The sequence below is a fragment of the Marmota monax genome, unplaced genomic scaffold, assembly GCF_021218885.2.
Source record: "Marmota monax isolate L192 unplaced genomic scaffold, Marmota_monax_Labrador192_F-V1.1 WCK01_AAM20220418_F8-fsc00181, whole genome shotgun sequence".
NCBI lineage: Eukaryota > Metazoa > Chordata > Mammalia > Rodentia > Sciuridae > Marmota > Marmota monax.
This window is the reverse complement of record NW_026694276.1, coordinates 1,901,107-1,926,659: the sequence shown is the minus strand read 5'-3', so window position 1 is coordinate 1,926,659 and position 25,553 is coordinate 1,901,107. Positions and strand designations below refer to the sequence as shown.

The 25,553-nt window shown below is 57.5% G+C and overlaps 1 protein-coding gene across 4 annotated transcripts; it reads left to right on the top strand.

Annotated features, from left to right (window-relative positions):
• The first annotated feature begins 185 nt into the window (after positions 1–185).
• Celsr2 (cadherin EGF LAG seven-pass G-type receptor 2) lies at positions 186–24,856 on the top strand. Of its 4 annotated transcripts, none has more exons than XM_046467131.2 (34): positions 186–3,930; positions 8,540–9,187; positions 11,052–11,274; positions 11,640–11,755; positions 11,896–11,984; positions 12,302–12,459; positions 12,830–12,993; positions 13,170–13,295; positions 13,649–13,815; positions 14,081–14,368; positions 14,453–14,627; positions 14,865–15,006; positions 15,135–15,255; positions 15,687–15,870; positions 16,030–16,131; positions 16,747–16,841; positions 17,042–17,251; positions 17,792–17,975; positions 18,093–18,221; positions 18,325–18,505; positions 18,661–18,828; positions 18,925–19,051; positions 19,165–19,365; positions 19,645–19,819; positions 20,092–20,204; positions 20,351–20,430; positions 20,514–20,640; positions 20,728–20,850; positions 21,392–21,519; positions 21,753–21,841; positions 21,946–22,137; positions 22,278–22,448; positions 22,587–22,821; positions 23,532–24,856. In XM_046467131.2, the coding sequence occupies exons 1-34, from the start codon at positions 606–608 to the stop codon at positions 23,536–23,538; spliced, it is 8,763 nt and encodes a 2,920-aa protein (XP_046323087.1). In that variant the 5' UTR covers positions 186–605; the 3' UTR covers positions 23,539–24,856. The 4 variants fall into 4 exon arrangements, with proteins under 4 accessions (XP_046323087.1, XP_046323086.1, XP_046323085.1 ...); XM_046467130.2 differs by having other exon boundaries at positions 23,299–24,856; XM_046467129.2 differs by having other exon boundaries at positions 23,296–24,856.
• The last annotated feature ends 697 nt before the right edge of the window (positions 24,857–25,553 follow it).

The window sequence follows — 25,553 nt, the reverse complement described above, 5'->3', positions numbered from 1 at the left end:
CCGCTTTAAGGCGGCGGCGGCGCGAGCAGGTCTATGGTAATGAGCTGCCGCCGCCACCGCGGCTCTGCAGAGCTCGCCCGCCCGCCGGGGAGGCGAGGGAACGCGGGGCTGGGCCCGGGGCCGCGGCGACAGGCAGCAGCCTCGGCGGGGACGCGGGGCGCGAGCGGACGGCAGAGGGCCGTCGGTGGCGACCGGGGCCGGGCCGAGGCGGGCTCGCAGCTCCGTGGGCGCAGGTGGGCGATCCCCCGCGGGCGGAGGGGACACCCTGGGGCTCGGGAACCCGCCGGGGTTGGCCGGGCCCGGGGCGCTTCGGGACCCGCGGGCGCAGGTGCGAGTGTCTGGAACGCAGGTGGAAGCGCGGCGTGAGCCTGCGGCGGTTGGGGTGACCCGAGAACGGGTCTGGCTCCGGGAGCGGTGTGAGCCCGGGCGCATCGGAGGGCGCAGCGCGGGGCCCCTCCGAGCCATCTAGGCGAAGGCCCCGCGGGGCGCACAGGTGGCCCCCGGGGACCGGTGCCCTGGCCTGGGCATGAGGCGCGGCGGGGCCGGCAGGAGCCGGAGGAGGAGCCGCCGCGGCTGTTGACCCGGCCGGCCGGGAGCAGGGAGAGATGCGGACCCGGGCTGCCAGCGCCCGCCTCCCAACGCCGCCGCTGCCGCTGCCGCTGCCGCCGCTGCTGCTGCTGCTGTTGCTGCTGCCGCTGCCACCACTACTGGGAGACCAAGTGGGGCCCTGTCGTTCTCTCGGGTCTGGGGGACGAGGCTCCTCGGGGGCCTGCGCCCCCGTGGGCTGGCTCTGTCCAGCTTCAGCCTCGAACCTCTGGCTCTACACCAGCCGCTGCAGAGATGCGGGCATTGAGCTGACTGGCCACCTGGTGCCCCACCACGATGGCCTGAGGGTCTGGTGTCCAGAATCCGGGGCCCATATCCCCCTTCCACCAGCCCCTGAAGGCTGCCCCTGGAGCTGTCGCCTCCTGGGCATTGGAGGCCACCTTTCTCCACAGGGCAAGTTGACCCTGCCTCAGGAGCACCCTTGCTTAAAGGCTCCACAGTTGAAATGTCAGTCCTGCAAGCTGGCACAGGTCCCAGGGCTCAGGGCAGGGGAAGGGTCACCAGAGGAGTCCATGGGTGGACGTCGAAAAAGGAATGTAAATACAGCACCTCAGTTCCAACCCCCCAGCTATCAGGCCACAGTGCCTGAGAACCAGCCAGCGGGTACCTCTGTTGCATCACTCCGTGCCATCGATCCAGATGAGGGAGAGGCAGGTCGGCTTGAGTACACCATGGATGCCCTCTTTGATAGCCGCTCGAACCATTTCTTCTCCTTGGACCCAATCACTGGTGCTGTCACCACAGCAGAGGAACTGGATCGAGAGACCAAGAGTACCCATGTCTTCAGGGTCACTGCACAGGATCATGGTATGCCTCGAAGGAGTGCCCTGGCTACACTCACCATTTTGGTGACTGACACCAATGACCATGACCCTGTTTTTGAGCAGCAGGAGTACAAGGAGAGCCTCAGGGAGAACCTGGAGGTTGGCTATGAGGTGCTCACTGTCAGGGCCACGGATGGTGATGCTCCCCCCAATGCCAATATTCTGTACCGCCTGCTGGAGGGGCCTGGGGGCAGCCCTTCGGAAGTCTTTGAAATTGACCCTCGATCTGGTGTGATCCGCACCCGTGGCCCAGTGGATCGGGAAGAGGTGGAGTCCTACAAGCTGACAGTGGAAGCAACTGACCAGGGTCGGGACCCAGGTCCACGGAGTGCCACAGCCACTGTTTTTCTGTCTGTGGAAGATGACAATGACAATGCCCCTCAGTTCAGTGAGAAGCGATACGTAGTCCAGGTGCGAGAGGATGTGACCCCAGGGGCACCGGTACTCCGTGTCACAGCCTCAGATCGGGACAAGGGCAGCAATGCCCTGGTGCACTATAGCATCATGAGTGGCAATGCTCGGGGACAGTTTTATCTGGATGCCCAGACTGGGGCCCTGGATGTGGTGAGCCCTCTTGACTATGAGACAACCAAAGAGTATACTCTACGGGTGCGGGCACAGGATGGGGGTCGGCCCCCACTGTCTAATGTCTCTGGCCTGGTAACAGTGCAAGTCCTGGATATTAATGATAATGCCCCTATCTTTGTCAGCACCCCTTTCCAAGCTACTGTCCTGGAGAGTGTCCCCTTAGGCTACTTGGTTCTCCATGTCCAGGCAATTGATGCTGATGCTGGTGACAATGCCCGCCTGGAGTACCGCCTTGCTGGAGTTGGGCATGACTTCCCTTTCACCATCAACAATGGCACAGGCTGGATCTCTGTGGCTGCTGAGCTGGACCGGGAGGAAGTTGATTTCTATAGCTTTGGGGTAGAAGCCCGAGACCATGGCATCCCAGCACTCACTGCCTCAGCCAGTGTCAGTGTAACCATCCTGGACGTCAATGATAACAACCCAACCTTTACCCAGCCAGAGTACACAGTACGGCTCAATGAGGATGCAGCTGTGGGCACCAGTGTAGTGACTGTGTCAGCTGTGGACCGCGATGCTCATAGTGTCATCACATACCAGATCACCAGCGGTAACACCCGCAACCGCTTCTCCATCACCAGTCAGAGTGGCGGTGGGCTGGTGTCCCTTGCCTTGCCACTGGACTACAAACTTGAGAGGCAGTATGTGTTGGCTGTTACTGCCTCTGATGGCACAAGGCAGGATACAGCACAGATTGTGGTGAATGTCACTGATGCCAACACCCATCGTCCGGTCTTTCAGAGCTCCCACTATACAGTGAATGTTAATGAGGACCGGCCAGCAGGCACCACGGTGGTGCTGATCAGTGCTACAGACGAGGACACAGGTGAGAATGCCCGTATTACCTACTTTATGGAGGACAGCATCCCCCAGTTCCGTATTGATGCAGACACAGGGGCTGTCACCACCCAGGCTGAACTAGACTATGAAGACCAGGTGTCTTATACCTTGGCCATCACTGCTCGGGACAATGGCATTCCCCAGAAGTCTGACACCACCTACCTGGAGATTCTGGTGAATGACGTGAATGACAATGCTCCTCAATTCCTACGGGATTCCTATCAGGGCAGTGTCTATGAGGATGTGCCCCCTTTCACCAGTGTCCTGCAGATCTCAGCCACTGATCGTGACTCTGGTCTTAATGGCCGGGTATTCTATACCTTCCAAGGAGGTGATGATGGAGATGGTGACTTTATTGTAGAGTCCACTTCAGGCATAGTGAGAACACTGCGCAGGCTAGATCGTGAGAATGTGGCCCAGTACATCTTGCGAGCATATGCAGTGGACAAGGGGATGCCCCCAGCCCGCACACCCATGGAAGTGACCGTCACTGTGTTAGATGTGAACGACAATCCACCTGTCTTTGAGCAGGATGAGTTTGATGTGTTTGTGGAAGAGAACAGCCCCATTGGGCTGGCCGTGGCCCGTGTCACGGCCACTGACCCTGATGAAGGCACCAATGCACAGATCATGTACCAGATTGTGGAGGGTAACATCCCTGAGGTCTTCCAGTTGGATATTTTTTCTGGGGAGCTGACTGCCCTGGTGGACTTAGACTACGAGGACCGGCCTGAATACGTCCTGGTCATCCAGGCCACATCAGCTCCACTGGTGAGCAGGGCTACTGTCCATGTCCGCCTTCTTGACCGCAATGATAACCCACCAGTGCTGGGCAACTTTGAAATCCTTTTCAACAACTATGTCACCAACCGCTCGAGCAGCTTCCCTGGGGGTGCCATTGGCCGTGTGCCTGCTCATGACCCTGACATCTCGGACAGCCTGACTTACAGCTTTGAGCGGGGAAATGAACTCAGCTTGGTCCTACTCAACGCTTCCACGGGAGAGCTGAGGCTGAGCCGGGCACTGGATAACAACCGGCCTCTGGAGGCCATCATGAGCGTGTTGGTGTCAGGTAAGGTGGGGCCCAAAGTGGTGTTGGGGTGGGAGGAGGCCCACGAGAGGTCCTAGGCAACCACGGGAGGTAGAGAGCCATCCAAGGAGGAACTGTTAACCCACCTGCCTGGTGGCTGGCCCAGAGGGTGAGAGGGCAAGAACCAGCTTGGGAAGAAGCCCTAGGAATCCTGGCAGCTGGTGCAGGCCCCGCCTGCTGCCCGAGGCTGGGCTGGGCTGCTTCAGTTGGCTGCTCCCTGCCTACCAGCCTGTGACGTGGTGGGGGAAGTGTTGTGAGGCTGCCCTGGCTGTGGCTGCCAAGAATTGTGAAAAAAGGCGCGTGGAAGACTGGGAGGCCAGGAGACCTGGGGGAGGGGTGGGGAGGACCCTGGCCAGGAGAAGAGAGGCAAGCAGGCCCTCAGCACCCCTCCATGTCCCATCAGCATGTTCTTGTGATCTCATACAGCCTCTGGCAGAGCAGAGGACCCAGGGGCACTGGGTTGCTGCCGAGGGGTCAGGACCCTGCGGTCCTCTTCTGGCCCCTTCTAGCTCCCGGCTGAGCCACAAAATGGGCTGACGTGGACTTTGTCTAGTGCATTCTTTTCCTCCAGGCAGAAAGAGCCTGGCCTGGCTCCCCCTTCAGAGCTCCCACAGGAAGTGAGGCCAAAGCTCATTGTCTCTGTCCAAACAGACCCCACTGTCAGAGTCCCTGGTTGGGGGTCTGGCTTGGGGGAGGGGTTACAATGAAACCAGGGGCAGGCTAAGGCCTCCAGGGCTCCCTTGCCTCCGCATAGACTGTTTTTAGGGTGCCAGTCTTCCCCGATGGCTATGACCAACCCAGGCTCAGGGGATGGGGTATGGGAATCAGGATGAGGCAGGACTCATTCTGTTGCGCTCTGAGGGCAGAGACCCCAAGGGCCTGTTCTGGTGGGGAGAGAACAGAGTCCCAGGGGCGTGGGAGCCTGGCCAGGACCCAGACTGGGCATTCCTGCTGCTTGGTCAAGCGCTCAGCCTGCAGACTCCCTGGATAGCAGGGTTGGGGGAGGAGAGCTGGATGGGTGGGTGACCATGTTCTGTGCTTTCTGTCAGCTGTGGGGGTGAAAGGCAAGGAGGAGACCAGACTCAGGTTGCTGAGTGCCTCTGTGAGGCTGGGAACAGCTGAGATCCTCATGGGAGGCCCAGTGTTAGTTTTACACCCAGGGATTGGTCAGGGCACCCCACTCCAGACAGCCTTCAGACACACAGGAAAGGAAGAACAGAAAAGCCTGGCAGGCCCCCATTCCTTCCATCTGTAAGAAGCATGGAGTCAGGGTGTGGCTTCAGGCCCCCTCCCCGATCATGCTCCTTGCTGGACAGCTGCTGCCCACCCCACCCCTCAGGTGGCTACAGGGAGCAGGTGTGGGAGCTTTCAGAGGATGTGGACCAGGCTCTGTGTCTCCTGAAGCTTCAGTTTCTGCTCCAGGAGGAGGAAGGGGGGGCCAGCCTCATCTGTGGCAGTAGGAAGGGGGTGGAAAGGAAGGGGCTCCAGGTCTGGTCCTCTACCCCCACCATCCCTTAAGTGAGTGTGGCTAGACACTAAGGGATGGGGCAGAGGCAGCCCCTGCTCAGCATGTGGTTTCTCACCAGGGCAGTTCCTCTAGACTACAGGCGAAGGCCAGGGCAGCCCCTGGGCCGCTGGGACTGGCCCTTCAGTCCCAGCCCCACCCTCCCCCCTCAGCCCTGACCCTTGGAGGCAGTCACCAAGGCAACCCCAAAGTTCAGGAGGCTGGGGGGGGGAGCTGACTCCCACTGCCCCTTTGTTTTCTCTCTCTGTTCTTTGTCTCTCCCTTCTTTCCCACCCTGCCCATGTGGCCCTTCAGCACTGCCTCTCTGTTGTCCTCTCCCCAGCTCCTGTGTGTCTCTCTCCTTCTCTCCCACTCTCTCCACTGCTGGCTTCTTTCCTGGGGCTTTGTCTTCCCTGTTTGGTGTCTGTTTATGCTGCTGTCTTCCCCTTCTTCTTCCCTGTGGCTGCAGCTGCTCCAACTTGGGCTAGATGTCTCCCTTGGAGCCTGAACTTTCCCCCCTGCTTCTTTCCTCTGCTGGGACACACAGGAGCTCCTGCCTATGGTCTGCTCAGCCCTCAGACCGGCAGAGCCCCTCCAGGCCCCAGCCTCCGCTGGCACATCTGCCAGGAGAAGAGAGGCTGGAAGTCTGATTCTGGCACCTGCCCAGGGGCGGCTGGCTGAGCGCTAGGCCCAGGTGGTGTTTCCTGAGTCAGAGTCTATCAACTCTTTCTTTTCTGTCCAGGACAGTTCAGGCAATGCACCCTCTATCCTTGTTTCCATCCTGCTTTGGCACCTGATGGGTGACCCAGGTCAAGGCAGAGGAAAGGGACAAAGAAGAAGGAGAGAACAGTGGGTTGATTGCTGGGATAGGGACAATAACAGAGGGGGCAGGTGGCCACAGATGGTGGACCAGATGGGAAGCAACAGAGACATGCTGAGAGAGGGGCACAGGAGGGGCCTGGGATGGCAGAGGGGACACAGAGAGAAGTGTTTGTTCCCAGGGCTGAGGGGCAGTATGGCTTCTCTTGCTCATTGGCCTTGACTGCCCCCTCTGTTCCACTGGTTGAGTTAGGAGCACTGGGTGTTGTGTCAGTTTGCTTTTTTTCCCTGCAGGGAATGTTCCATCTGGGAACCACTGGGCAGGTGCATCAGAGCCCTGTACCAGTTTTAGGACAGGGGAATCTGAAAGAGGGAGGCAAGTGGAGCTTGATCATAAGTAGGGGCAGGCTTCCTGGAGCAGGTGATCTCTCAGGGCAGGCTGGAAGACTTGAGGACTCAGGACTGATGTCTGGATAGACTAGGTAGGAAGGGAAGCCTGGAGAGTAGCTTCTGGAGGAGCAGCAGCGAATGATGACAGCAGACTTGATAGTGAGAGCAGGTGGACCATGGCAATGAGGCTGGAGGGCAGGTAGGTAATGGCTGAGGACACGCCGAGATGGGTGTCTGCCTTCAGCCTGCCCCAGCTCAACTGAGCTGCCAGGGTAATCAGTCACCTCCAGGAGGTGTGACATAGACACAGAATCTATTCCCATATCCCTCTCCTACTCCCATCCCACCCAGAAACTCTGGCTCCCGACTCATTCCTGCTTGGGCATCCTTTTCCATATCTAGTTGAGCCTCTCCTGTCGTGTTTTGAAGAACTTTCTTCACTGTAGAGACTGAATAGATTCTCATCAGCATCTTAGTGTTTACTGAACACCTACACGTGTAAGGCATTGCACTAAGCAAAAATCTGAATAGCCCTTATAGCCCTGCCAAACCATTTCTCCTTCCCCATGACCCCATCTTTCATTTTTGAGCAAAATAAAATCCATTCCCATGAATGTGCACATTCAGGTGTGTATGGTATTTCTGGGCTTCAGGTGTGTGGGTAGAGTGAGATACTAATGAGTGTTAGTACTTAGCTGTTTATAAGTGAGTGTGTCACCTTGGGGAAATGGCAGGCAGGTGTTTGGGTGCAATATGGTGATCCAAGTTGGTGAAGAGTAGTTCAAGGCCCCAGAGCCAGAGGAAAGACCAGCCTAATGGGACTTTAGAGTCTCCAGGTGGAAGCTGCCCAGGCTTTTCCATTTCTGTCCAGATCCCCACCCTCACTCATCCTGTCTCCAGCAAAAAGCAGTGGGTGGTGCTGTCACCGGTTAAGGTGGCTCAGCTGGATTTCCTGGGGTGGGATCCCCAGGCTACCCGCAAGCAGCTCAGATACTGGGCGGGAAGAATGCTTTGTGTGGGGTATTGCCATGGGAATAGCGGGCTTGTGCCCAAGCAGCCATGGGGGCTCAGTGGGAGGGGGACCTGGTGGCCCACTGACCCAGTTCACCTCCCACTCCCTACCTGCTTCAGTGGGAGAGTGAGGAGCACAGCTGGGACAGGGGTATGGTAATGTTGAGATGTATAGGATGAGGACAAGAGGGGATGGTTTTTGTGGGTGTCACAGTACTTTGGGTCCTGTACAGAAGTAAGCAAAAGACAGAGTTCCTGTGCTAGGAAGCCCAGAGTTGATATAAGGGAGGAGGACTCATGGCTCCATCAGGGACTGATGCACAAACATAAAAGGTGTGCCATGTCACAGTGGCACACACTTAGGAGGCCAACATAGGAGGATTGCAAAGTTCAAGGTGGGCAATTTAACAAGATTCTATTTATCTCAAATAAAAATTAAAAAGAATTGAGGATGTAGCTCAGTGGTAAAGCATCTTTGGGTTCAATCCTCAGCACACACCCCCACCAAAAAAAAAAAAAAAAAGGTGTGCCATGCCTCACAATAGCGGATATTGGGAAAATATGCAAAGAGGTCTTCTGAAAATCTCATCTCCTTAAGTGCCTATGAGAGCTTATCTTTCAAGAAGTGACGTACCCACAAGCGTTCATTGGGCATTTCTATGGCGATTAGAAAAGGAGGCCTCTTCTTGGCCCCAGAACGTGCAAGCTGGATTCTCATCCCCTTTGCTCCCACCTCCTCTTGCTACTACTGCACAGGGCCTACCCAACTCTACTGCCCAGGGCCAGGGGGGTAGTCTGTGGCTTGGCACCTCTGCCCTCCCCAACCCGATTCCAAGCCTGGGTGCTGACCCGTGTGGCCTTTTACAGATGGCGTTCACAGCGTGACAGCCCAGTGTGCACTGCGCGTCACCATTATCACAGATGAGATGCTCACACACAGTATCACGTTGCGCCTGGAAGACATGTCGCCTGAGCGCTTCCTGTCACCACTGCTGGGCCTCTTCATTCAAGCTGTGGCCGCCACGTTGGCCACGCCCCCGGACCACGTGGTGGTCTTCAACGTGCAGCGGGACACCGATGCCCCCGGTGGCCACATCCTCAACGTGAGCCTGTCAGTGGGCCAGCCACCGGGACCCGGGGGTGGGCCGCCCTTTCTGCCCTCGGAAGACCTGCAGGAGCGCCTGTACCTCAATCGCAGCCTGCTGACGGCCATCTCGGCGCAGCGCGTGCTGCCCTTCGACGACAACATCTGCCTGCGCGAGCCCTGTGAGAACTACATGCGCTGCGTGTCGGTTCTGCGCTTCGACTCCTCGGCGCCCTTCATCGCCTCCTCCTCCGTGCTCTTTCGGCCCATCCACCCGGTCGGGGGGCTGCGCTGCCGTTGCCCACCAGGCTTCACCGGAGACTACTGTGAGACGGAGGTGGACCTCTGCTACTCGCGCCCCTGTGGTCCCCATGGGCGCTGCCGCAGCCGTGAAGGAGGCTACACCTGCCTCTGCCGCGAGGGCTACACGGGTGAGCCAAGGGAGGGACCCGTGGGGGTGGCCCTGAAGGGCTGACGCTAAGTTGCAAGCACAATTCAGGCTAACGATGGGGGCCTGTTTCATTCCTTTCAGGAGTAAGGTACAGTAACATTAGGCATTCATAAATCGCACACAACAGCCTCTTGTGGAAGACAGACTGAGGAGCCCTTCTCTCACTGTGCATGCACACACTCACACCCACGCATGCACACCATTCCCACACATGTAAAGACAGGTCACCGTTGCTCTTGGGTTTGTATTTCAGCTTTGCTGCTCATAGCTGTGTGACTATGGGCAAGTTACTTACTTCTCTGGGCTTCAGTAATTTAGAATGGAGATTAAAAAAAAATCTATTTAGGTCAAAAGTTGGTTGTGAGGATTAATTCAATTAATTTGACATACAGAAAAGAACTGTCTTGTGGGTAGTGTTGACTGAGAAGGGGTGACTTGCTCCAGGTACAGCTCAGTTAGAGATGAGACTGGCCTACCCTCCCGTCTCCCCGTCTGCTGAGTGAGTTGCCTTCCTGAGATGTATAGCAAGCACTTTCCTACCGGGCCACTCCAGGAGCAGCAGGTCGGGAGGAGCTGAGAAGCTGGATGGGTTTGGAGTGAGGGGTGTTCTAGAAGGACATTGCACCTATGTAGGTCTGGGCACAATGGCTCCACTGTTGCCTCCCTGTGGGACTGTGAACTGAGGTCTTTATACATCCTCCCCTGGCCTCTCCCCAGGCTGCTCACTGCCTCTGCTCTGTGTCCCTGACCCCTCCTCACAGGCTCCTGATTCTTCTTAGGATGCACCCTGCTCCCCTTCCTTCTCAGATGCCCAGCCTCCTCCCATCCTCCAAGCCATGCCCACTGGCTCTGCTGCCTGCCTTCCCTGCTGCATCCTCTTGCTCAGAACTTGCCAGACTTGACTCTGTTACTGCTAGGGGTGGGGGGAGGGGAGGGGAGTGCTCAGAGGAGGGGAGGGGAGTCTTTGTCCAGGAGGATGGGGAGGGGGGGCTTAGAGTAGAGAACAACAGTTTCTATGGAAACAAGAGCCAGTCACTAGGCACAGGAGCTGAGAACCTATCTCTAGAATCTGGGAATGGGGAGGGAGAGAAGGGTGGATTTTCCCATCTGATGTTGGAATTTTCAGTTCCTCCACTGAATCCTGATCTGTCCCATGACTCAGGCCCCTACACTTGGTGTTGCGAGTGCACAGGGGTCCTTAGTCTGGACCCCAGGGCTCAGGGTGGGAATTATCTTCTCTGTTCCCGGGGAAGTACCCAGCTTCCCTCCCCGACCTGCCCCACCCCATAACTCAGACAAATCCAAGCAGAAGCCGAGTCCCATCCCCAGGGAAGGAAACTGATCTCAGTGCCTGACAGGGACAAAAGCACCAGTGGGAGGAAGGGAGAAAGTGCGGGGACACAGCCCTCATGTTGTCCTGCAGGTTCTTCCTCTCATTGCACATGTACCCCTGCAGGGGTCCGAGCATCCCCAAGCTTGCCCCACAGATGACACCAAAGGCTGCTAGGATCTTGGCCTAAGGACCAGGGGCCTAGTGGCCTGTGCCAGTGAAACCCAGCAGGAGTGGGGAAGGGACTGGGAGTTTCAGGGAACTTGCAGGGGAGCTGTGCTTGGAGCTGTGGTGGGAAGGGCATGGTGGGCCAAGCAGCAGTCAGGAAGGGCTGGGGTATCACGGATCTCAGGGAAGATGGGTGCAGGAGAGGAAGTGGGGATGTGCAGGAGAGTTTGGTAGTATTGTGGGGGGCTGTGGAAGGTTGTGGGAAATATTAGTGGGGGGAAGAAGCCCAGATTCCCTCCCCATCCTCAGGGACTTGGTACTCATCCTGCCCTTCCTCTTGCCCCAGGTGAGCACTGTGAGGTGAGTGCCCGCTCAGGCCGTTGCACCCCAGGTGTCTGCAAGAATGGGGGTACCTGTGTCAACCTGCTAGTGGGCGGTTTCAAGTGTGACTGCCCATCTGGGGACTTCGAGAAGCCCTACTGCCGGGTGACCACACGCAGCTTCCCTGCCCGCTCCTTTATCACCTTCCGTGGCCTGCGCCAGCGCTTCCACTTCACCCTAGCCCTCTCGTGAGTGGCGGGGCCATGGGGACATTGGGGTGCAGTGTGAGTCTGGAGAACCCCCTGTTCTGTGGATGAAATGAAAGTCAGGCAGCAGGAGTGCTTAGAGCAGGTTGCTGGCAGAGCTCGCCTGCACTTGCAGTTGCCTGTACACCTTGCCAGCAGGCTTTCCAGTGCCTGTCACTCTCCAGGGTGAGGGGCCAGGGGTCTTGTTTGGGCTCACCTTCCACATTGTGGCCCCATGGCTCATAGTCTTGGCCAGGCATCGACCCTCTGGAGAGTACTGGGTGGGATCAGATGCTAGTTAGGTGGTTGAGGTGCTGGCATCTAGGTGGGTGCCCCATTCCCTGCCCCTGTCCCCCAATCCTGCACAGGTTTGCCACTAAGGAGCGCAACGGGCTGCTGTTGTACAATGGGCGCTTCAATGAGAAGCATGACTTTGTGGCCCTCGAGGTGATCCAGGAGCAGGTTCAACTCACCTTCTCTGCAGGTGATCCTCATTGCCCCATGTCCTTGCCCATCTCCCTTAGGCCCCATGTCTCACAGGCCCAGCCCCAATCCTGGGCACACCCCGCCCCTGCCATTCCTAGCTCTCTTTTGGTGTCCCAGCTTACCTGGTCCTTTCCCCAGGAGAGTCGACCACCACCGTGTCACCATTTGTACCTGGAGGGGTCAGTGATGGCCAGTGGCACACAGTGCAGCTGAAGTACTATAATAAGGTGGGTGTGGGAGGGGGAGAGAGGAGTTGGAGGGCTCTGTTCTTGGCTCATGTGCCCATCTAGATCTGGGTGGCACTGCCTACAGTGGGTGGGGCTGGTATGGCATTTTTGGTTAAGAGGGAGGGAGAGGGTGGGAACATGCCACCTTGCTGGGATGTTCCCATCCCACTGGGCAGTGCTCCGTGTGTGTGTGTGTGTGTGTGTGTGTAGGTTCACACAGATGCGTGAAAGTGTGCCCGTGTGTCTTTGTGCCTGGCCTATGATCCTAATGGGCTCCTTGCCCACTGCTTCCTTTCTCTGTCCTTCCCTGTCTACAGCCACTGTTGGGTCAGACAGGGCTCCCGCAGGGCCCATCTGAACAGAAGGTGGCTGTGGTGTCTGTGGATGGCTGTGATACAGGAGTGGCTCTGCGCTTCGGAGCTATACTGGGCAACTACTCCTGTGCCGCTCAGGGCACCCAGGGTGGCAGCAAGAAGTAAGCAGGGGAAAGGGCCAAGGGATGTGTCGAGGGCGAGGTACAGGATGGGCTGGGAGTGCAGGTCAAGAGATGGGCTTTTATGGGACTCCAGTGTAGGAACCAAGCCTGATGTGGCGCCCCATTGCCTTGCATCCCTTAGCCCCTGCTCAGCCCGTGAGAGACGGTGTCAATATGGGGAATTAGAGCAAGCCCTTCTGGGGCTGTGTGGGAAGGGGTTGTATGAGCGAGCACACTCCAGGTTGGAATGGCTCCTTCCCCTGGCCTCCTGCCCAAGGCCTTCCTCTCTGGCCTGGTGGCAGGGCACAGGGAAAGAGAAGAGCCAGAAGCTCCAATCCGCCTTCATGTCACCACCATTTTGTTCCCCTAGGTCTCTGGATCTGACAGGGCCCCTGCTGCTGGGTGGGGTGCCCGACCTGCCTGAGAGCTTCCCTGTCCGAATGCGGCACTTTGTGGGCTGCATGAAGAACTTGCAAGTGGACAGCCGGCATGTAGACATGGCCGACTTCATTGCCAACAATGGCACTGTGCCTGGTATGGGGGTCTGGGGGCGTGAGCTGGGCTGGGAGCCCAGTGCAGGGAGGAGGGGCCGTGTCTGGCGTGGGGGAATCAGCTTATATAGGTTTTAAAGGCCCCTCCAGATGTTGCCATAGGTTTTTTTCATTGGAGCCCCAGGCTGGGGTTGCTGAGTCCCCTTCTCTCCATTCCAGGATGCCCCACCAAGAAGAATGTGTGTGACAGCAACACTTGCCACAATGGGGGCACCTGCGTGAACCAGTGGGATGCATTCAGCTGCGAGTGTCCCCTGGGCTTCGGGGGCAAGAGCTGTGCCCAGGGTAGGAGAGGAGCAGCCATCAGAGGCCGGGGCTGCGTGCTGTCAGCAGCCTGGGAACACTGGCAGGGTCGGAGCAGGCACCGGGAAGGGCGCAGCGAGCTTGGCTGTGGGTGGAAGAGCATGTTTGGGCAGAGCCCTGAGAGGGTAGCATAGGAGACAAAGGGCCCAGTCAGAGGCAGGCCTGGGCACAGCGTGGGGCCGGCCCAAGGCAGGTACCTGTTCTGGAGGGCGGGGCTGACCAGGGAGTGGGCACCGGTGCCCTGCCTCTCCTGGAGCCATCACCTCCGAGCATCATACCCCCTGGGGCACTCCACTGTCCCACCCTTCAGAGTCTACCTTCCTCCTCCTTCCCAGAAATGGCCAATCCCCAGCACTTCCTGGGCAACAGCCTTGTGGCCTGGCATGGTCTCTCACTGCCCATCTCTCAGCCTTGGCACCTCAGTCTCATGTTCCGCACACGCCAGGCCAATGGAGTCCTGCTACAGGCTGTCACCAGGGGACGCAGCACCATTACCCTACAGGTGACCCTGGGTGCTATGGGAGAGGGAGGGCGGGCCTAGGCCTCCAAGGGGACTGCATAGAGATGACTGAGCAAGGTCTTCTCTTTGGGGAAATGAAGAGATAGTGCGTCAGTTTGGTGGGTCAGTGCTGCCATCTATTGGGCTTGAGGGAAATAGATGACTCTTTGCTGTGGCCACAGCGGGGCAGCAGGATGGGGAACAGTGGACCACTAGAAGAGCCAGTTAAGCCTGTGTACTGACCCTGCTTTCTGTCTTCCTGTGCCAGCTTCGGGAGGGCCACGTGGTGTTGAGTGTGGAGGGCACAGGGCTCCAGGCCTCGTCCCTCCATCTGGAGCCAGGCCGGGCCAATGATGGTGACTGGCACCACACACAGCTGTCACTGGGAGCCAGTGGGGGCCCTGGCCATGCCATCCTGTCCTTCGACTACGGGCAGCAGAGGGCAGAGGGAAACCTGGGCCCCCGCCTGCATGGGCTGCACCTGAGCAACATTACAGTCGGGGGAGTCCCTGGGCCTGCCAGTGGTGTGGCCCGAGGCTTCCGGGGCTGTTTGCAGGTGAGCCTCATCCCCTGCCCTCTCACCCCCATGGTCACACAGAGCCCCGCTCCACGAAGGGTCAACTCTGCCTCTTCCCCACAGGGTGTGCGGGTAAGTGAGACGCCCGAGGGTGTCAGCAGTCTTGATCCCAGCCGTGGGGAGAGCATCAACGTGGAACCAGGATGTAGCTTGCCAGACCCCTGTGACTCCAACCCATGTCCTGCTAACAGCTACTGCAGCAATGACTGGGATAGCTATTCCTGCAGCTGTGATCCAGGTATGTGAGGGATCCCAGGAAATGGGGCAGATTGGCAGGTGCCTGGAGTCTCACTGGCTTTCCTGTGTGACCTGGGACCAGTCACATCACCTCTCTGAGCCTTTATTGCCTACACTCCATAGCCATAGCCAGCTGGTATGATGCTCAGAGTAGAAGGAAGTGGCTGAAAGTGAGTTGGACAGAAGATAGTGCTAGGGAAGGGGAGGGATTGAACCTTTCTGGTCTTTCTTGTCCCAGGTTACTATGGTGACAACTGTACTAATGTGTGTGACCTGAACCCTTGTGAGCACCAGTCTGTGTGTACCCGCAAACCTAGTGCTCCCCACGGCTACACCTGTGAATGTCCCCCAAATTACCTTGGGCCATACTGTGAGACCAGGTAAGTGGGTCAGGCATGCAACAACAGGTCTCTGTGGCTGCTACCTGTCAATGGTGTGTCCCTCAGAGCCCCAAGAGCCTGGTTGAGCTGCAAAGAGAGCTCACAATTGCCTGGGCTCCTTTCTGCAGGATCGATCAGCCTTGCCCCCGTGGCTGGTGGGGACACCCCACATGTGGCCCATGCAACTGTGACGTCAGCAAAGGCTTTGACCCAGACTGCAACAAGACAAGCGGCGAGTGCCACTGCAAGGTGACAGCCTCAACCAAGCCTCCACTGCAGCTACCTTGGCGTCTGTTCTATATCTCCTGGGCTGTTCTATATCTCCTGGGCCCCGGCGGGGAGGCAGTGCAGATGGACTTTCCTATAGAAAGCTGAGGCCCATCAGGGCTTTTTCTGTAACAGCCAGGGCAAGTGACTATGTGTCCTCAGGCATCTGGGGCACAGGGGGATCCAGGACCAATAGTTAACCAATAAGCCTGGGGCCAGCTGTGCTCTTCTGATTACTTGGCATATGGGTCCAACTTCAAATCATGACCAGTGTTAAATATTTTGAATATTTAAACCTGAGGTCACGGAGTCTCCCTCCAGAGGGCCACAACTGAAAGGTTTATGTGCATCCAGGAAAGAGCCTGAGCCATCACCCCCTTCTTCCCTCCTCCCTCGTCCTTCCTCCCTTCTAGGAGAATCACTACCGGCCTCCTGGCAGCCCCACCTGCCTCCTGTGTGACTGCTACCCAACGGGCTCTTTGTCTCGAGTCTGTGACCCTGAGGATGGCCAGTGTCCATGCAAACCTGGTGTCATCGGGCGCCAGTGTGATCGCTGTGACAACCCTTTTGCTGAAGTCACTACAAATGGCTGTGAAGGTGGGCTCTTGGGGCAGGTGGACAGCTCTACCCACTGTGCCAGGTGGTTGCATCCTAGGGAGGACAGGAGGGGGGCTGGCTGCAGATCTGGGGATGCTGAGGGAGGGGTGAGCTGCAAAGGGAGAGCTGCTCCTAGTGACTATCTTTTCTTCCCTGCAGTGAATTATGACAGCTGCCCACGGGCTATCGAGGCTGGGATCTGGTGGCCCCGCACCCGTTTTGGGCTGCCTGCTGCTGCCCCATGCCCTAAAGGCTCCTTTGGTAGGTGCTAGAGGCCCAAGATGTGATACTGAGGACTTAGCCTCTACCATCCCTGGGGTGAGAGCAGGAAGCCCCTGGCTGAAGATCCTAGGTCCCCACATTGTGGCCTGCAGATCCTGGAGACTCCATGTCCCATTTTCTTTGGCTCACTGTCTCCCTTCTCCCAGGGTTGCCTAGGAGTACTGCATCTTACACTCTGAACAGAAGGACTGAGAAGCCTTCATTCTCCTTGGCACAGTGCTGGGTGCTAGAGATTCAAAGATGATTCACAGAGTTCCCAGCCTTAGCTCACCGTCTAGTGTTGAAGCTGTGTCACATGAAGGACAGACAGTCTGAGAGTTCAGAATGTTGGGTGCTGTTCCAGGAACTCAGCCCAGGGATAGAGGCTGGCACTGTGCCTCATGCTCCCACAGCCCTTGCTTGGACAGATCTTGCAGCAGAGATTTTGGTTCTAGTGTCCTATACCTGTCTTCCTATTTCCACTTGGACAGCAGGGGGCAGGACCCTTGTTGGTTTGCGTTCTGTCTCTGGCCCCCCAGCAGAACTTCTCAGCCAGGTGTCAGGGGCTTCTTCTGTGTCTCCCTGTGGTCAGCCCTCTTGACTTCTTCCCCCCAGGGACCGCTGTGCGCCACTGTGATGAACACAGGGGCTGGCTGCCCCCAAACCTCTTCAACTGCACGTCAGTCACCTTCTCAGAGTTGAAGGGTCTCGTAAGTGGACACCCTCATCTCCAACTCCTTTCCCTCCTTTTTTTCTCCACCCCCCCACCCATCTTTGAGAAAGAGATTTCTATCCCAGCCCCTCTGTTTCTGGGGTCCCCACCTGAAGAGTCTACTTTCCCCCTTTCTGAGGCGCATTTACTCTATAGAGTCCAAATTGACCCCCTGCCTCTCTACCCGCTCCCATTCAGGCTGAGCGGCTGCAGCGGAACGAATCAGGCCTGGACTCAGGACGCTCCCAGCGGCTGGCCCTGCTCCTGCGCAATGCTACACAGCACACGGCTGGCTACTTTGGCAGTGATGTCAAAGTGGCCTACCAGCTGGCCACACGGCTGCTGGCTCACGAGAGTGCCCAGAGAGGCTTTGGGCTGTCTGCCACACAGGATGTGCACTTCACTGAGGTGGGGCTTGGAATAGGTAGGGATGGCTCGTTGGGGGGGGGGGTCATAGTGAGTGAGCCTGCTCCTGGCCATGTCAGAGCCAGAGGGGTGGGATCCTCCCTACCTGACCTTTGGGAGCTCCCTCCTGGCATGAGGCCTCAGTGAGAGCCCAAGCCTTGGTATAGCATGTAGGACATTGCAAGCAGCTCTTCCTAAGCTGTATCAGATCCAGGTGCCACAGAGAACACTGCTCATGCTGAGGTATGCACATCTAGAGTCAGCTCCCAGTATCCCACTTCCAGGGAGTCAGGCAGGACATGCAGGAGAGTGAGGTGCAGGGGCTGGGGAGCTCCTATTTAGACAGCGAGAAGGAAGAGTCAGAAGTGGAGCATCTGGTGACCAGAGTAGGCAGTGCAACCAAGAGGGGGCAGTGGGGAGTGCTTAGGGGAGGGCACAGTGGGTGGGGAACAGGGCTCTTCTAGCCACCAGGCAGTGGTTTGGTGGTGAGGATGACAGGTGTGGGCTGTGAGCACGTGCCACCATGACCATGCCCACCCCCAGAATCTGCTGCGAGTGGGCAGTGCCCTTCTGGATGCAGCCAACAAGCGGCACTGGGAACTGATACAGCAGACGGAGGGCGGCACCGCCTGGCTGCTCCAGCACTACGAGGCCTACGCCAGCGCCCTGGCCCAGAATATGCGGCACACCTATCTAAGCCCCTTCACCATTGTCACGCCCAACATTGGTGAGGCCGGTGCCCAGGGTAGGAGGGGGTTTGTGGAGAGAGTTCCCTCAAGGGCAGCCATGCTGGGGGCTTGCCTGCCTCACTCAGGGTCCAACCTGTCACCATTCCCCTCTCTAGTCATCTCTGTAGTGCGCTTGGACAAGGGGAACTTTGCTGGGGCCAAGCTGCCCCGCTATGAAGCACTGCGAGGAGAGCGGCCCCCAGACCTAGAGACGACAGTCATTCTACCTGAGTCTGTCTTCAGAGGTCAGTGGGGACCGCGTATGTGTGTCAAGGGTGGGCCTAGGCCATCCATGCAGATTACACACAGCGCAGGGCCCCGCTGAGTGTATCACTGTTCTGCTTCCAGAGATGACCCCTGTGGTCAGGCCCGCTGGTCCTGGGGAGGCCCAGGAACCTGAGGAGCTGGCACGGCGGCAGCGGCGGCACCCGGAGCTGAGCCAGGGAGAGGCTGTGGCCAGCGTCATCATCTACCGCACCCTGGCTGGGCTACTGCCCCACAACTACGACCCAGACAAGCGCAGTCTGAGGTGAGCAGCTGGGGACAGGGCGGGTGGGGGTGGGGGACAGGCAGCTAAGAGCTGAGGCATTGAGGGGGCCAAGGGTGGGGCATCTTCTAGTGATGAGGCTTTCTCTCAGTCACAAGGCTGCTGGGGTGAGTGTGCATCTGTTTGCTCCGTGTCAGAGTCCCCAAGCGTCCAGTCATCAACACCCCTGTGGTGAGCATCAGCGTCCATGATGATGAGGAGCTCCTGCCTCGCGCCCTGGACAAGCCAGTCACTGTGCAGTTCCGGCTGCTGGAGACCGAGGAGCGGACCAAGCCCATCTGTGTCTTCTGGAACCACTCTATCCTGTGAGCCTCCCCGCCACTACCCCCAAGACCTTACGCTGAGAGCCCAGGTCCCCAGGTCCCCACCCTCCTTGACCTGACCTGGCCTTTTTCACACAGGGTCAGTGGCACGGGTGGCTGGTCAGCCCGAGGCTGTGAGGTTGTCTTCCGCAACGAGAGCCATGTCAGCTGCCAGTGCAACCACATGACGAGCTTCGCTGTGCTCATGGACGTGTCCCGGCGGGAGGTTGGACCCATGACTGGCAGCCATGGAGCTGGGGGTGGGAGCCTAGATACTGGGCTGGGTGTGCAGGCCCTGCTCTCCCTCAATGCCTTGGCCTCCTGCCTCCTGCCTTGCAGAATGGAGAGATCCTGCCACTGAAGACATTGACATACGTGGCCCTAGGGGTCACCTTGGCTGCCCTGCTGCTCACCTTCCTCTTCCTCACCCTTCTTCGTGCCCTGCGCTCCAATCAGCATGGCATCCGGCGCAACCTGACAGCTGCCCTGGGCCTGGCTCAGCTGGTCTTCCTCCTGGGAATCAACCAGGCTGACCTGCCTGTAAGATGCCCCTCCTCCCCTTAGACAGACTTCCACAACTTCCAGTCCTCTCGGATCCCTCCCACTGCAGCATTGACTCTGCAGCCTAGCCCAGTTTCTGGCCCATGGTTTCCTCTTTTCTAGTTCCTCCTGAATGCCCCGCATCCCCGAGATTCCTGTCTCTGGCCCATGGTTTCCCCTGAAGCGGGCCCCAACACCAAGCCCTCCTGGCTGCATGACCTGGGCAGAACCCCTGCACTGGCTATGCCCTAGTCACTGACCTGGTGGCCTGGCCCTCAGTTTGCTTGCACAGTCATTGCCATCCTGCTGCACTTCCTGTACCTCTGCACCTTTTCCTGGGCTCTGCTGGAGGCCTTGCACCTCTACCGGGCACTCACAGAGGTCCGTGACGTCAATGCCGGCCCCATGCGCTTCTACTACATGCTGGGCTGGGGCGTGCCTGCCTTCATCACAGGTATTCCTGTCCGCTCTCCTGGAGGTTCCATAGCCCTAAGCCTCCGTCCCCCAACCCACAGCCCAGGCCCTGAGAACCTGTACCCCAGGATAACTTATTCAAAGTTTCCCCTCTGATTTAACCCAGTCTTGAGGCCCCCGTGCCGGGGCTGGTTTCCTTTCCTGGAGAGCAGTGTGGACAGCACCCTTCTGCATACTCCATTTTTGGCCCTGTGAGCCAGGATGACTTTCTGTACCCTGACCACCTTCCCCTGCTCTGTCTGCTTGCTCCAGGCCTAGCTGTGGGCTTGGACCCTGAAGGATATGGAAACCCTGACTTCTGCTGGCTCTCCATCTATGACACGCTCATCTGGAGTTTCGCTGGTCCTGTGGCATTTGCAGTCTCGGTAAGTGCTATTAAGTGAGTGGGGGTGAGCTGGCCAAGTGCATTCTCTGAATCCCCTTTAGGAAGAGCCAAGTCTCCCAGGCCCCATGGGGAGGGCCAGAAGCTGTCTCTTCCTCTGGTCTCCTCACCCCTCTCTGTCCTACCCAGATGAGTGTCTTCCTGTACATCCTGGCAGCCCGGGCCTCCTGTGCTGCCCAGCGGCAGGGCTTCGAGAAGAAAGGCCCTGTGTGAGTATGGGGGTGTGTGGGCACAGGGTGGGGATTGGGGAGGAGGCCTCCCGGCCAGGCTCACCCACTGCCATGCTCCCTAGCTCTGGCCTGCAGCCTTCCTTTGCTGTCCTCCTGCTGCTGAGTGCCTCGTGGCTGCTGGCACTGCTCTCTGTCAACAGTGACACCCTTCTCTTCCACTACCTCTTTGCCGCCTGCAATTGTGTCCAGGTACCTGGGCCAACCCATATTGTGGGGAGGAAGCACAGTTGAGGGGTGCTTGGGTGTGCCCAGACTATTGCTACCTCTGTCTGCCAGGGCCCTTTCATCTTCCTCTCCTACGTGGTGCTTAGCAAGGAGGTCCGGAAAGCACTCAAGTTTGCCTGCAGCCGCAAACCCAGCCCTGACCCTGCTCTGACCACCAAGTCCACCCTGACCTCGGTGAGGGAGCCTGGGACCAGAGAGGTGGAGGGGTCTTGACGGAAGGAGGGAAAGGCAGTCCCCAGGGGCCTTCTCTCTGTACTGTCTGCCCCTCTATCCTTTTTCCTTGTCTCTATCTCTTCATAGAAGGAGAAAGGGAAGGTGAAGCAGTATGTGTGGACTGGGAGGCGGGGGTGTGGGGACACAGGATTTTTGACTTGGGGGAGGGAGTGAAGACACCTGAGAATCTCATGAATTCTGGCAAATTTCCTGTCTCCTGGGATGATCTCGGGAGATAATTCCCAGTGCTACCTTTTACCAACAAGCCCTTATACAGCAAGTCCAGGGTACTTGGGGCAAGCAGGGCTACACAGCTACGGCAAAGCTGTAGCCAGTGTCAGACTCCAATATGAGGGCAGCAGAGATGTGGTGCCTTCCTCTGTGAGACCCAGTTTGTGGGAGGTAGAACCTGGGGCCAATTCCCTGCACCCTTCCACTTCCTAGCCTGGGGTCACCACCCCACCTGCCCCCCTTCTTACTGACCTGTCTATCCCCTGTCTAGTCCTACAACTGCCCCAGCCCCTATGCAGACGGGAGACTGTACCAGCCCTATGGAGACTCAGCTGGCTCCCTGCACAGTGCCAGCCGCTCAGGCAAGAGCCAGCCCAGCTACATCCCCTTCTTGCTGAGGTGAGCCCTGGAGGTGGGAAGGCTGAGGAGTGGAGGGACGGGCTGGGTGTGCTGGACCCAGGCCAGCCAGCTGCTAGGAGTTGAGTAGTACACACTGTGGCCAACACAGATGACAGCTTGACTTAGATGCAGTAAGGGACATAGGCAGGAACTGGGAATCCCAGGGGGGAGAAGAGCAGAGGATGCTGGGCAAGGGGCCAAGCTGACCCCTCAGCATGGTCTTGTCTTCTTAGGGAAGAATCCACCCTGAACCCTGGTCAAGTTCCCCCAGGCATGGGGGACCCAGGCGGCCTCTTCCTGGAAGGTCAAGACCAGCAGCACGGTGAGGATGGAAGGCCTTGGCCACCCAGTGGGGCAGGGGCCTGGCTTTTGCTGAGGGTGGGCTGAGATAGGTGGGCCGGCTGTGATCCCTCCCTGACCTCCCAGATCCTGACACGGACTCTGACAGTGACCTGTCCCTGGAAGATGACCAGAGTGGCTCCTATGCCTCTACTCACTCATCAGACAGCGAGGAGGAGGAAGAGGAGGAGGAGGAGGCCGCCTTCCCTGGCGAGCAGGGCTGGGACAGCCTGCTGGGGCCTGGAGCGGAGAGACTGCCCCTGCACAGCACCCCCAAGGGTGGGCCAGCACCAGGGCTGTGGCCTTTGGGAGGCTGTGGGAGCCCAAGAAGCTTGGGCTTCTTGGGAAGCAGGAGTCGGGTGGTGGCTCTCCTAGCTGTCTGCTCTTTCTAGGCCTCATCTATTTCCTTTTCCTGCCAGATGGGGGCCCAGGGCCTGGGAAGGCCCCCTGGCCAGGAGACTTTGGAACCACAGCAAAGGAGAGCAGTGGCAGTGGGGCCCCTGAGGAACGGCCACGGGAAAATGGAGATGCCCTGTCTCGGGATGTGTCCTTGGGCTCCCTTCCAGGCTCTTCTGCCCAGCCTCACAAAGGTGAGTGGGGCATCCCCAGCTGCCATTTCCCCTGGGTCAGCAGCCTTAGGCTTCACAGTACCCTCTGATTCTGGGGCTTTCTGAGGCACCACTGTTCCTCCCACCTGCATCTCATCGTGCTGCCTTCCTGGCTCCCAGGCATCCTCAAGAAGAAGTGTCTTCCCACCATCAGTGAGAAGAGCAGCCTCCTGAGGCTTCCCCTGGAGCACGGCACGGGCTCTTCTCGGGGTTCTTCAGCCAGCGAAGGCAGCCGGGGTGGGCTCCCTCCCCGCCCACCTCCCCGGCAGAGTCTGCAGGAACAGCTGAACGGTGTAATGCCCATCGCCATGAGCATCAAGGCAGGCACGGTGGATGAGGACTCTTCAGGCTCCGAGTGAGTGGGCCAGGAGGGTGGGACAGGGTGCCACTGCAGAGGTCCCAGCTGGGGAAGAGCTGCTTCTGCACCTCCCCCGGCTAGCTGGTTGACAGCCAGAGGACGTATGGGCTGAGCATGGCCCAGTTTCCTAAGTGTCCCATGGTGACCCGGGGGTGGTGGCAGTCCCCCCTGGGCTTTATACGGTGCAGCCCAGCCCAGGGCAGCAGCGCAAGGGTGGAGGGGAGCTGGGGCTGCTTTTCTGTTTCTTCCTTCTGGTGAAACTTCTGTCTCCTGCTCCAGCTAACCCTCTGTCTGCCTTCTCTGCCACTCTCCTTTCCTGCCTCTCCAGATTTCTCTTCTTTAACTTCCTGCATTAACCCTGGGCCGGTGGTTCCTTCGTCCCGAGGCTCCCTTCCCCTCCCCAGCTGCACTCATGCCCCCACTCCTGTCTTGTGCTTTATCCTGCCCCTGCTCCCCACCGCCTGCCCGCAGCAGCGACGAAACGTCCATCTGAGGAGCCTGGGCCTTGCACCTAAGGCCATCTAGTGCCAACTCCCTTCCCCACCATTCCCCTCACTGCACTTTGGACCCCTGGGGCCAACATCTCCAAGACAAAGTTTTTCAGAAAAGAGGAAAAAAAGAATTTAAAAAGGATCTCCACTCTTCATGACTTCAGGGATTAATTTTTTTTATACGCTGGAAACTGACTCCCCTTTCCCTTCCCAAAGAGGATAGGACCTCCCAGGATGCTTCCCAGCCTCTCCTCAGTTTCCCATCTGCTGTGCCTCTGGGAGGAGAGGGACTCTTAGGGGGCCTGCCCCTCATTTGCCATCACCAAAAGGAAAGGACAAAGCCACACGCACCTGGGGTGTCAGACCCTGCAGGCTGCACCGGGCAGGCCTCAGTTGGTGAGGGGTCAGGGCAAAGGGCGTTCCTTATCCGCCCGTTGCTGCCTCTCCCAGGAACTGAAAAAGCCCTGTCCGGCCAGGGGCAGAAGGACTCATCGCCCCTGGACCCCCAAATGCTGCATGAACACGTTTTAAGGGGAGCCTGCGTCCCCAGGCGGGGGCCGGCTGCCGCAGCCCCTCTCCTTTTCCTGGACTCTGGCCACGTGCTGTAGCCCAGGTGTTTGCTCAGTTTGCTGACCCCAAAGTGCTTCATTTTTCCTGCCTGACCCTTGACCCGCACCTGGGGAAGGCCAGTCGTGTGTTAAGTTGCGCTTCTTTGCTGTCATGTGGGTGGGATTGGGAGGAGGAGGAAGCACAGAGCTGGCTCAATTGCCCAAAGGGCCTCAAGCACAGATATGAAGTCTGGGTTCTGGTGTCCACCCACCCACTCTCCCCAAATCAGACAAATGCCACTTTGTCTGACCTGCTGTGGCCTCTGAGACATGTTCTATTTTTAACCCCTTCTTGGAATTGGCTCTCTTCTTCAAAGGACCAGGTCCTGTTCCTCTTTGTCCCTTATTCTACCCCAGCTCCCTGTGAAGAGAGAGTTAATATATATTTTTTATTTATTTGCTTTTTGTGTTGGGATGGGTTTCTGTCCGGTCCCAGGGGGTCTGATGTGGCCATCGCAGGTTGGGTATGTACCCAGCAGCCCTGGCTTTGGGGCCTAACGCCCTTCCCCTCGCTCCATTTCTTCCCCTCAGTTTTGCCAATCGCTATTCATTTTGAGTCACCCTTTAAGCATGTATTTCAGACTTGTCACTGACTTTCCTTCTGGAGCAGGTGGCTAGAAAAAGAGGCTGTGGGCAGGAAAAGGTGTTCCTGTTCTTCACCTGGAAGGCTGGCCTCTGGTTTTTCTGCCATGTATTCTCCTCCTGCCCTCTGCCCTTTTCCTCAGCAATTCCTGCAAAGGGTTAAAAATTTAACTGGTTTTTACTACTGATGACTTGATTTAAAAAAGAAAAAAAATACAAAGATGCTGGATGCTAACTTGATACTAACCATCAGATTGTACAGTTTGATTGTTACTGTAAATATGGTAGAGTTTTGTTGTTGTTGTTTTTTCCATTCCCCATACCACTGAATAAACTAGTTCTGTGCAGGTAGTGTGCTGTCATGTGCTTCCATGTGGTCCCCTGTCCTCTTAGAGGATGGACACCTGGGCTTTGGAAAGCAAAAGATCAGAAAGGGCCTGGAAAACCCCAGCAGGAAATCAGGCCTCCGATACCAGTCTTCTGAAAAACGTGCCCATCTATGGATCTCCTCAACAATGTTCCCCAAGAACCTCATCAGCACAGAGCCCAAGTCTTGGCATTTCTAAGGAACATGAAGCGGGTGGGAAAGCACGTCCTTTTCATGAGGGACTTGAGTGGCTGGAGAAGTGGCACAGAGAGGGCAGGTTTCTAACTTCAAGACTGAGTGCTCAACAGAGACAAGTTTCCTAGGGCAGAATTCAATAGAGAGAGTCAAGATGAGTGGCAGGTAGGAATTTAAGAGTGCTCAGTGATTAGATAAGTCCTGACTCTATCATTCTGAGCCTTTTTCCACTGGAAAATGAAGCAACTTCTCATACTGGACCTAAGTATGTGCTCTGCAACATTACCTCTAATCCCACATTTGTGTTTTTCAAAGGTTCATTCAACAGACTAGAAAAGGAATTAACATGGGGCACCATAGGGTAGCAATTAGGAACACAAATGCTGGAACCAGACTGAGTGACTTAATCTCTCTGAGTCTTCGTTTTTCTGCCTGCAAAATGAGGATGATGATAACAGCAGCCACCTAATTGAGCTTTTATGAGGA

Bases quoted from the DNA above. Each gene is read 5' to 3' on its own strand.
- Celsr2 (XM_058586319.1), top strand. From the start codon at position 606: ATGCGGACCCGGGCTGCCAGCGCCCGCCTCCCAACGCCGCCGCTGCCG. The intron at 16,132-16,746 runs GTAGGTGCTAGA...TCTTCCCCCCAG, and splicing joins ATGCCCTAAAGGCTCCTTTG to GGACCGCTGTGCGCCACTGT. The intron at 20,641-20,727 runs GTACCTGGGCCA...TCTGTCTGCCAG, and splicing joins CCGCCTGCAATTGTGTCCAG to GGCCCTTTCATCTTCCTCTC.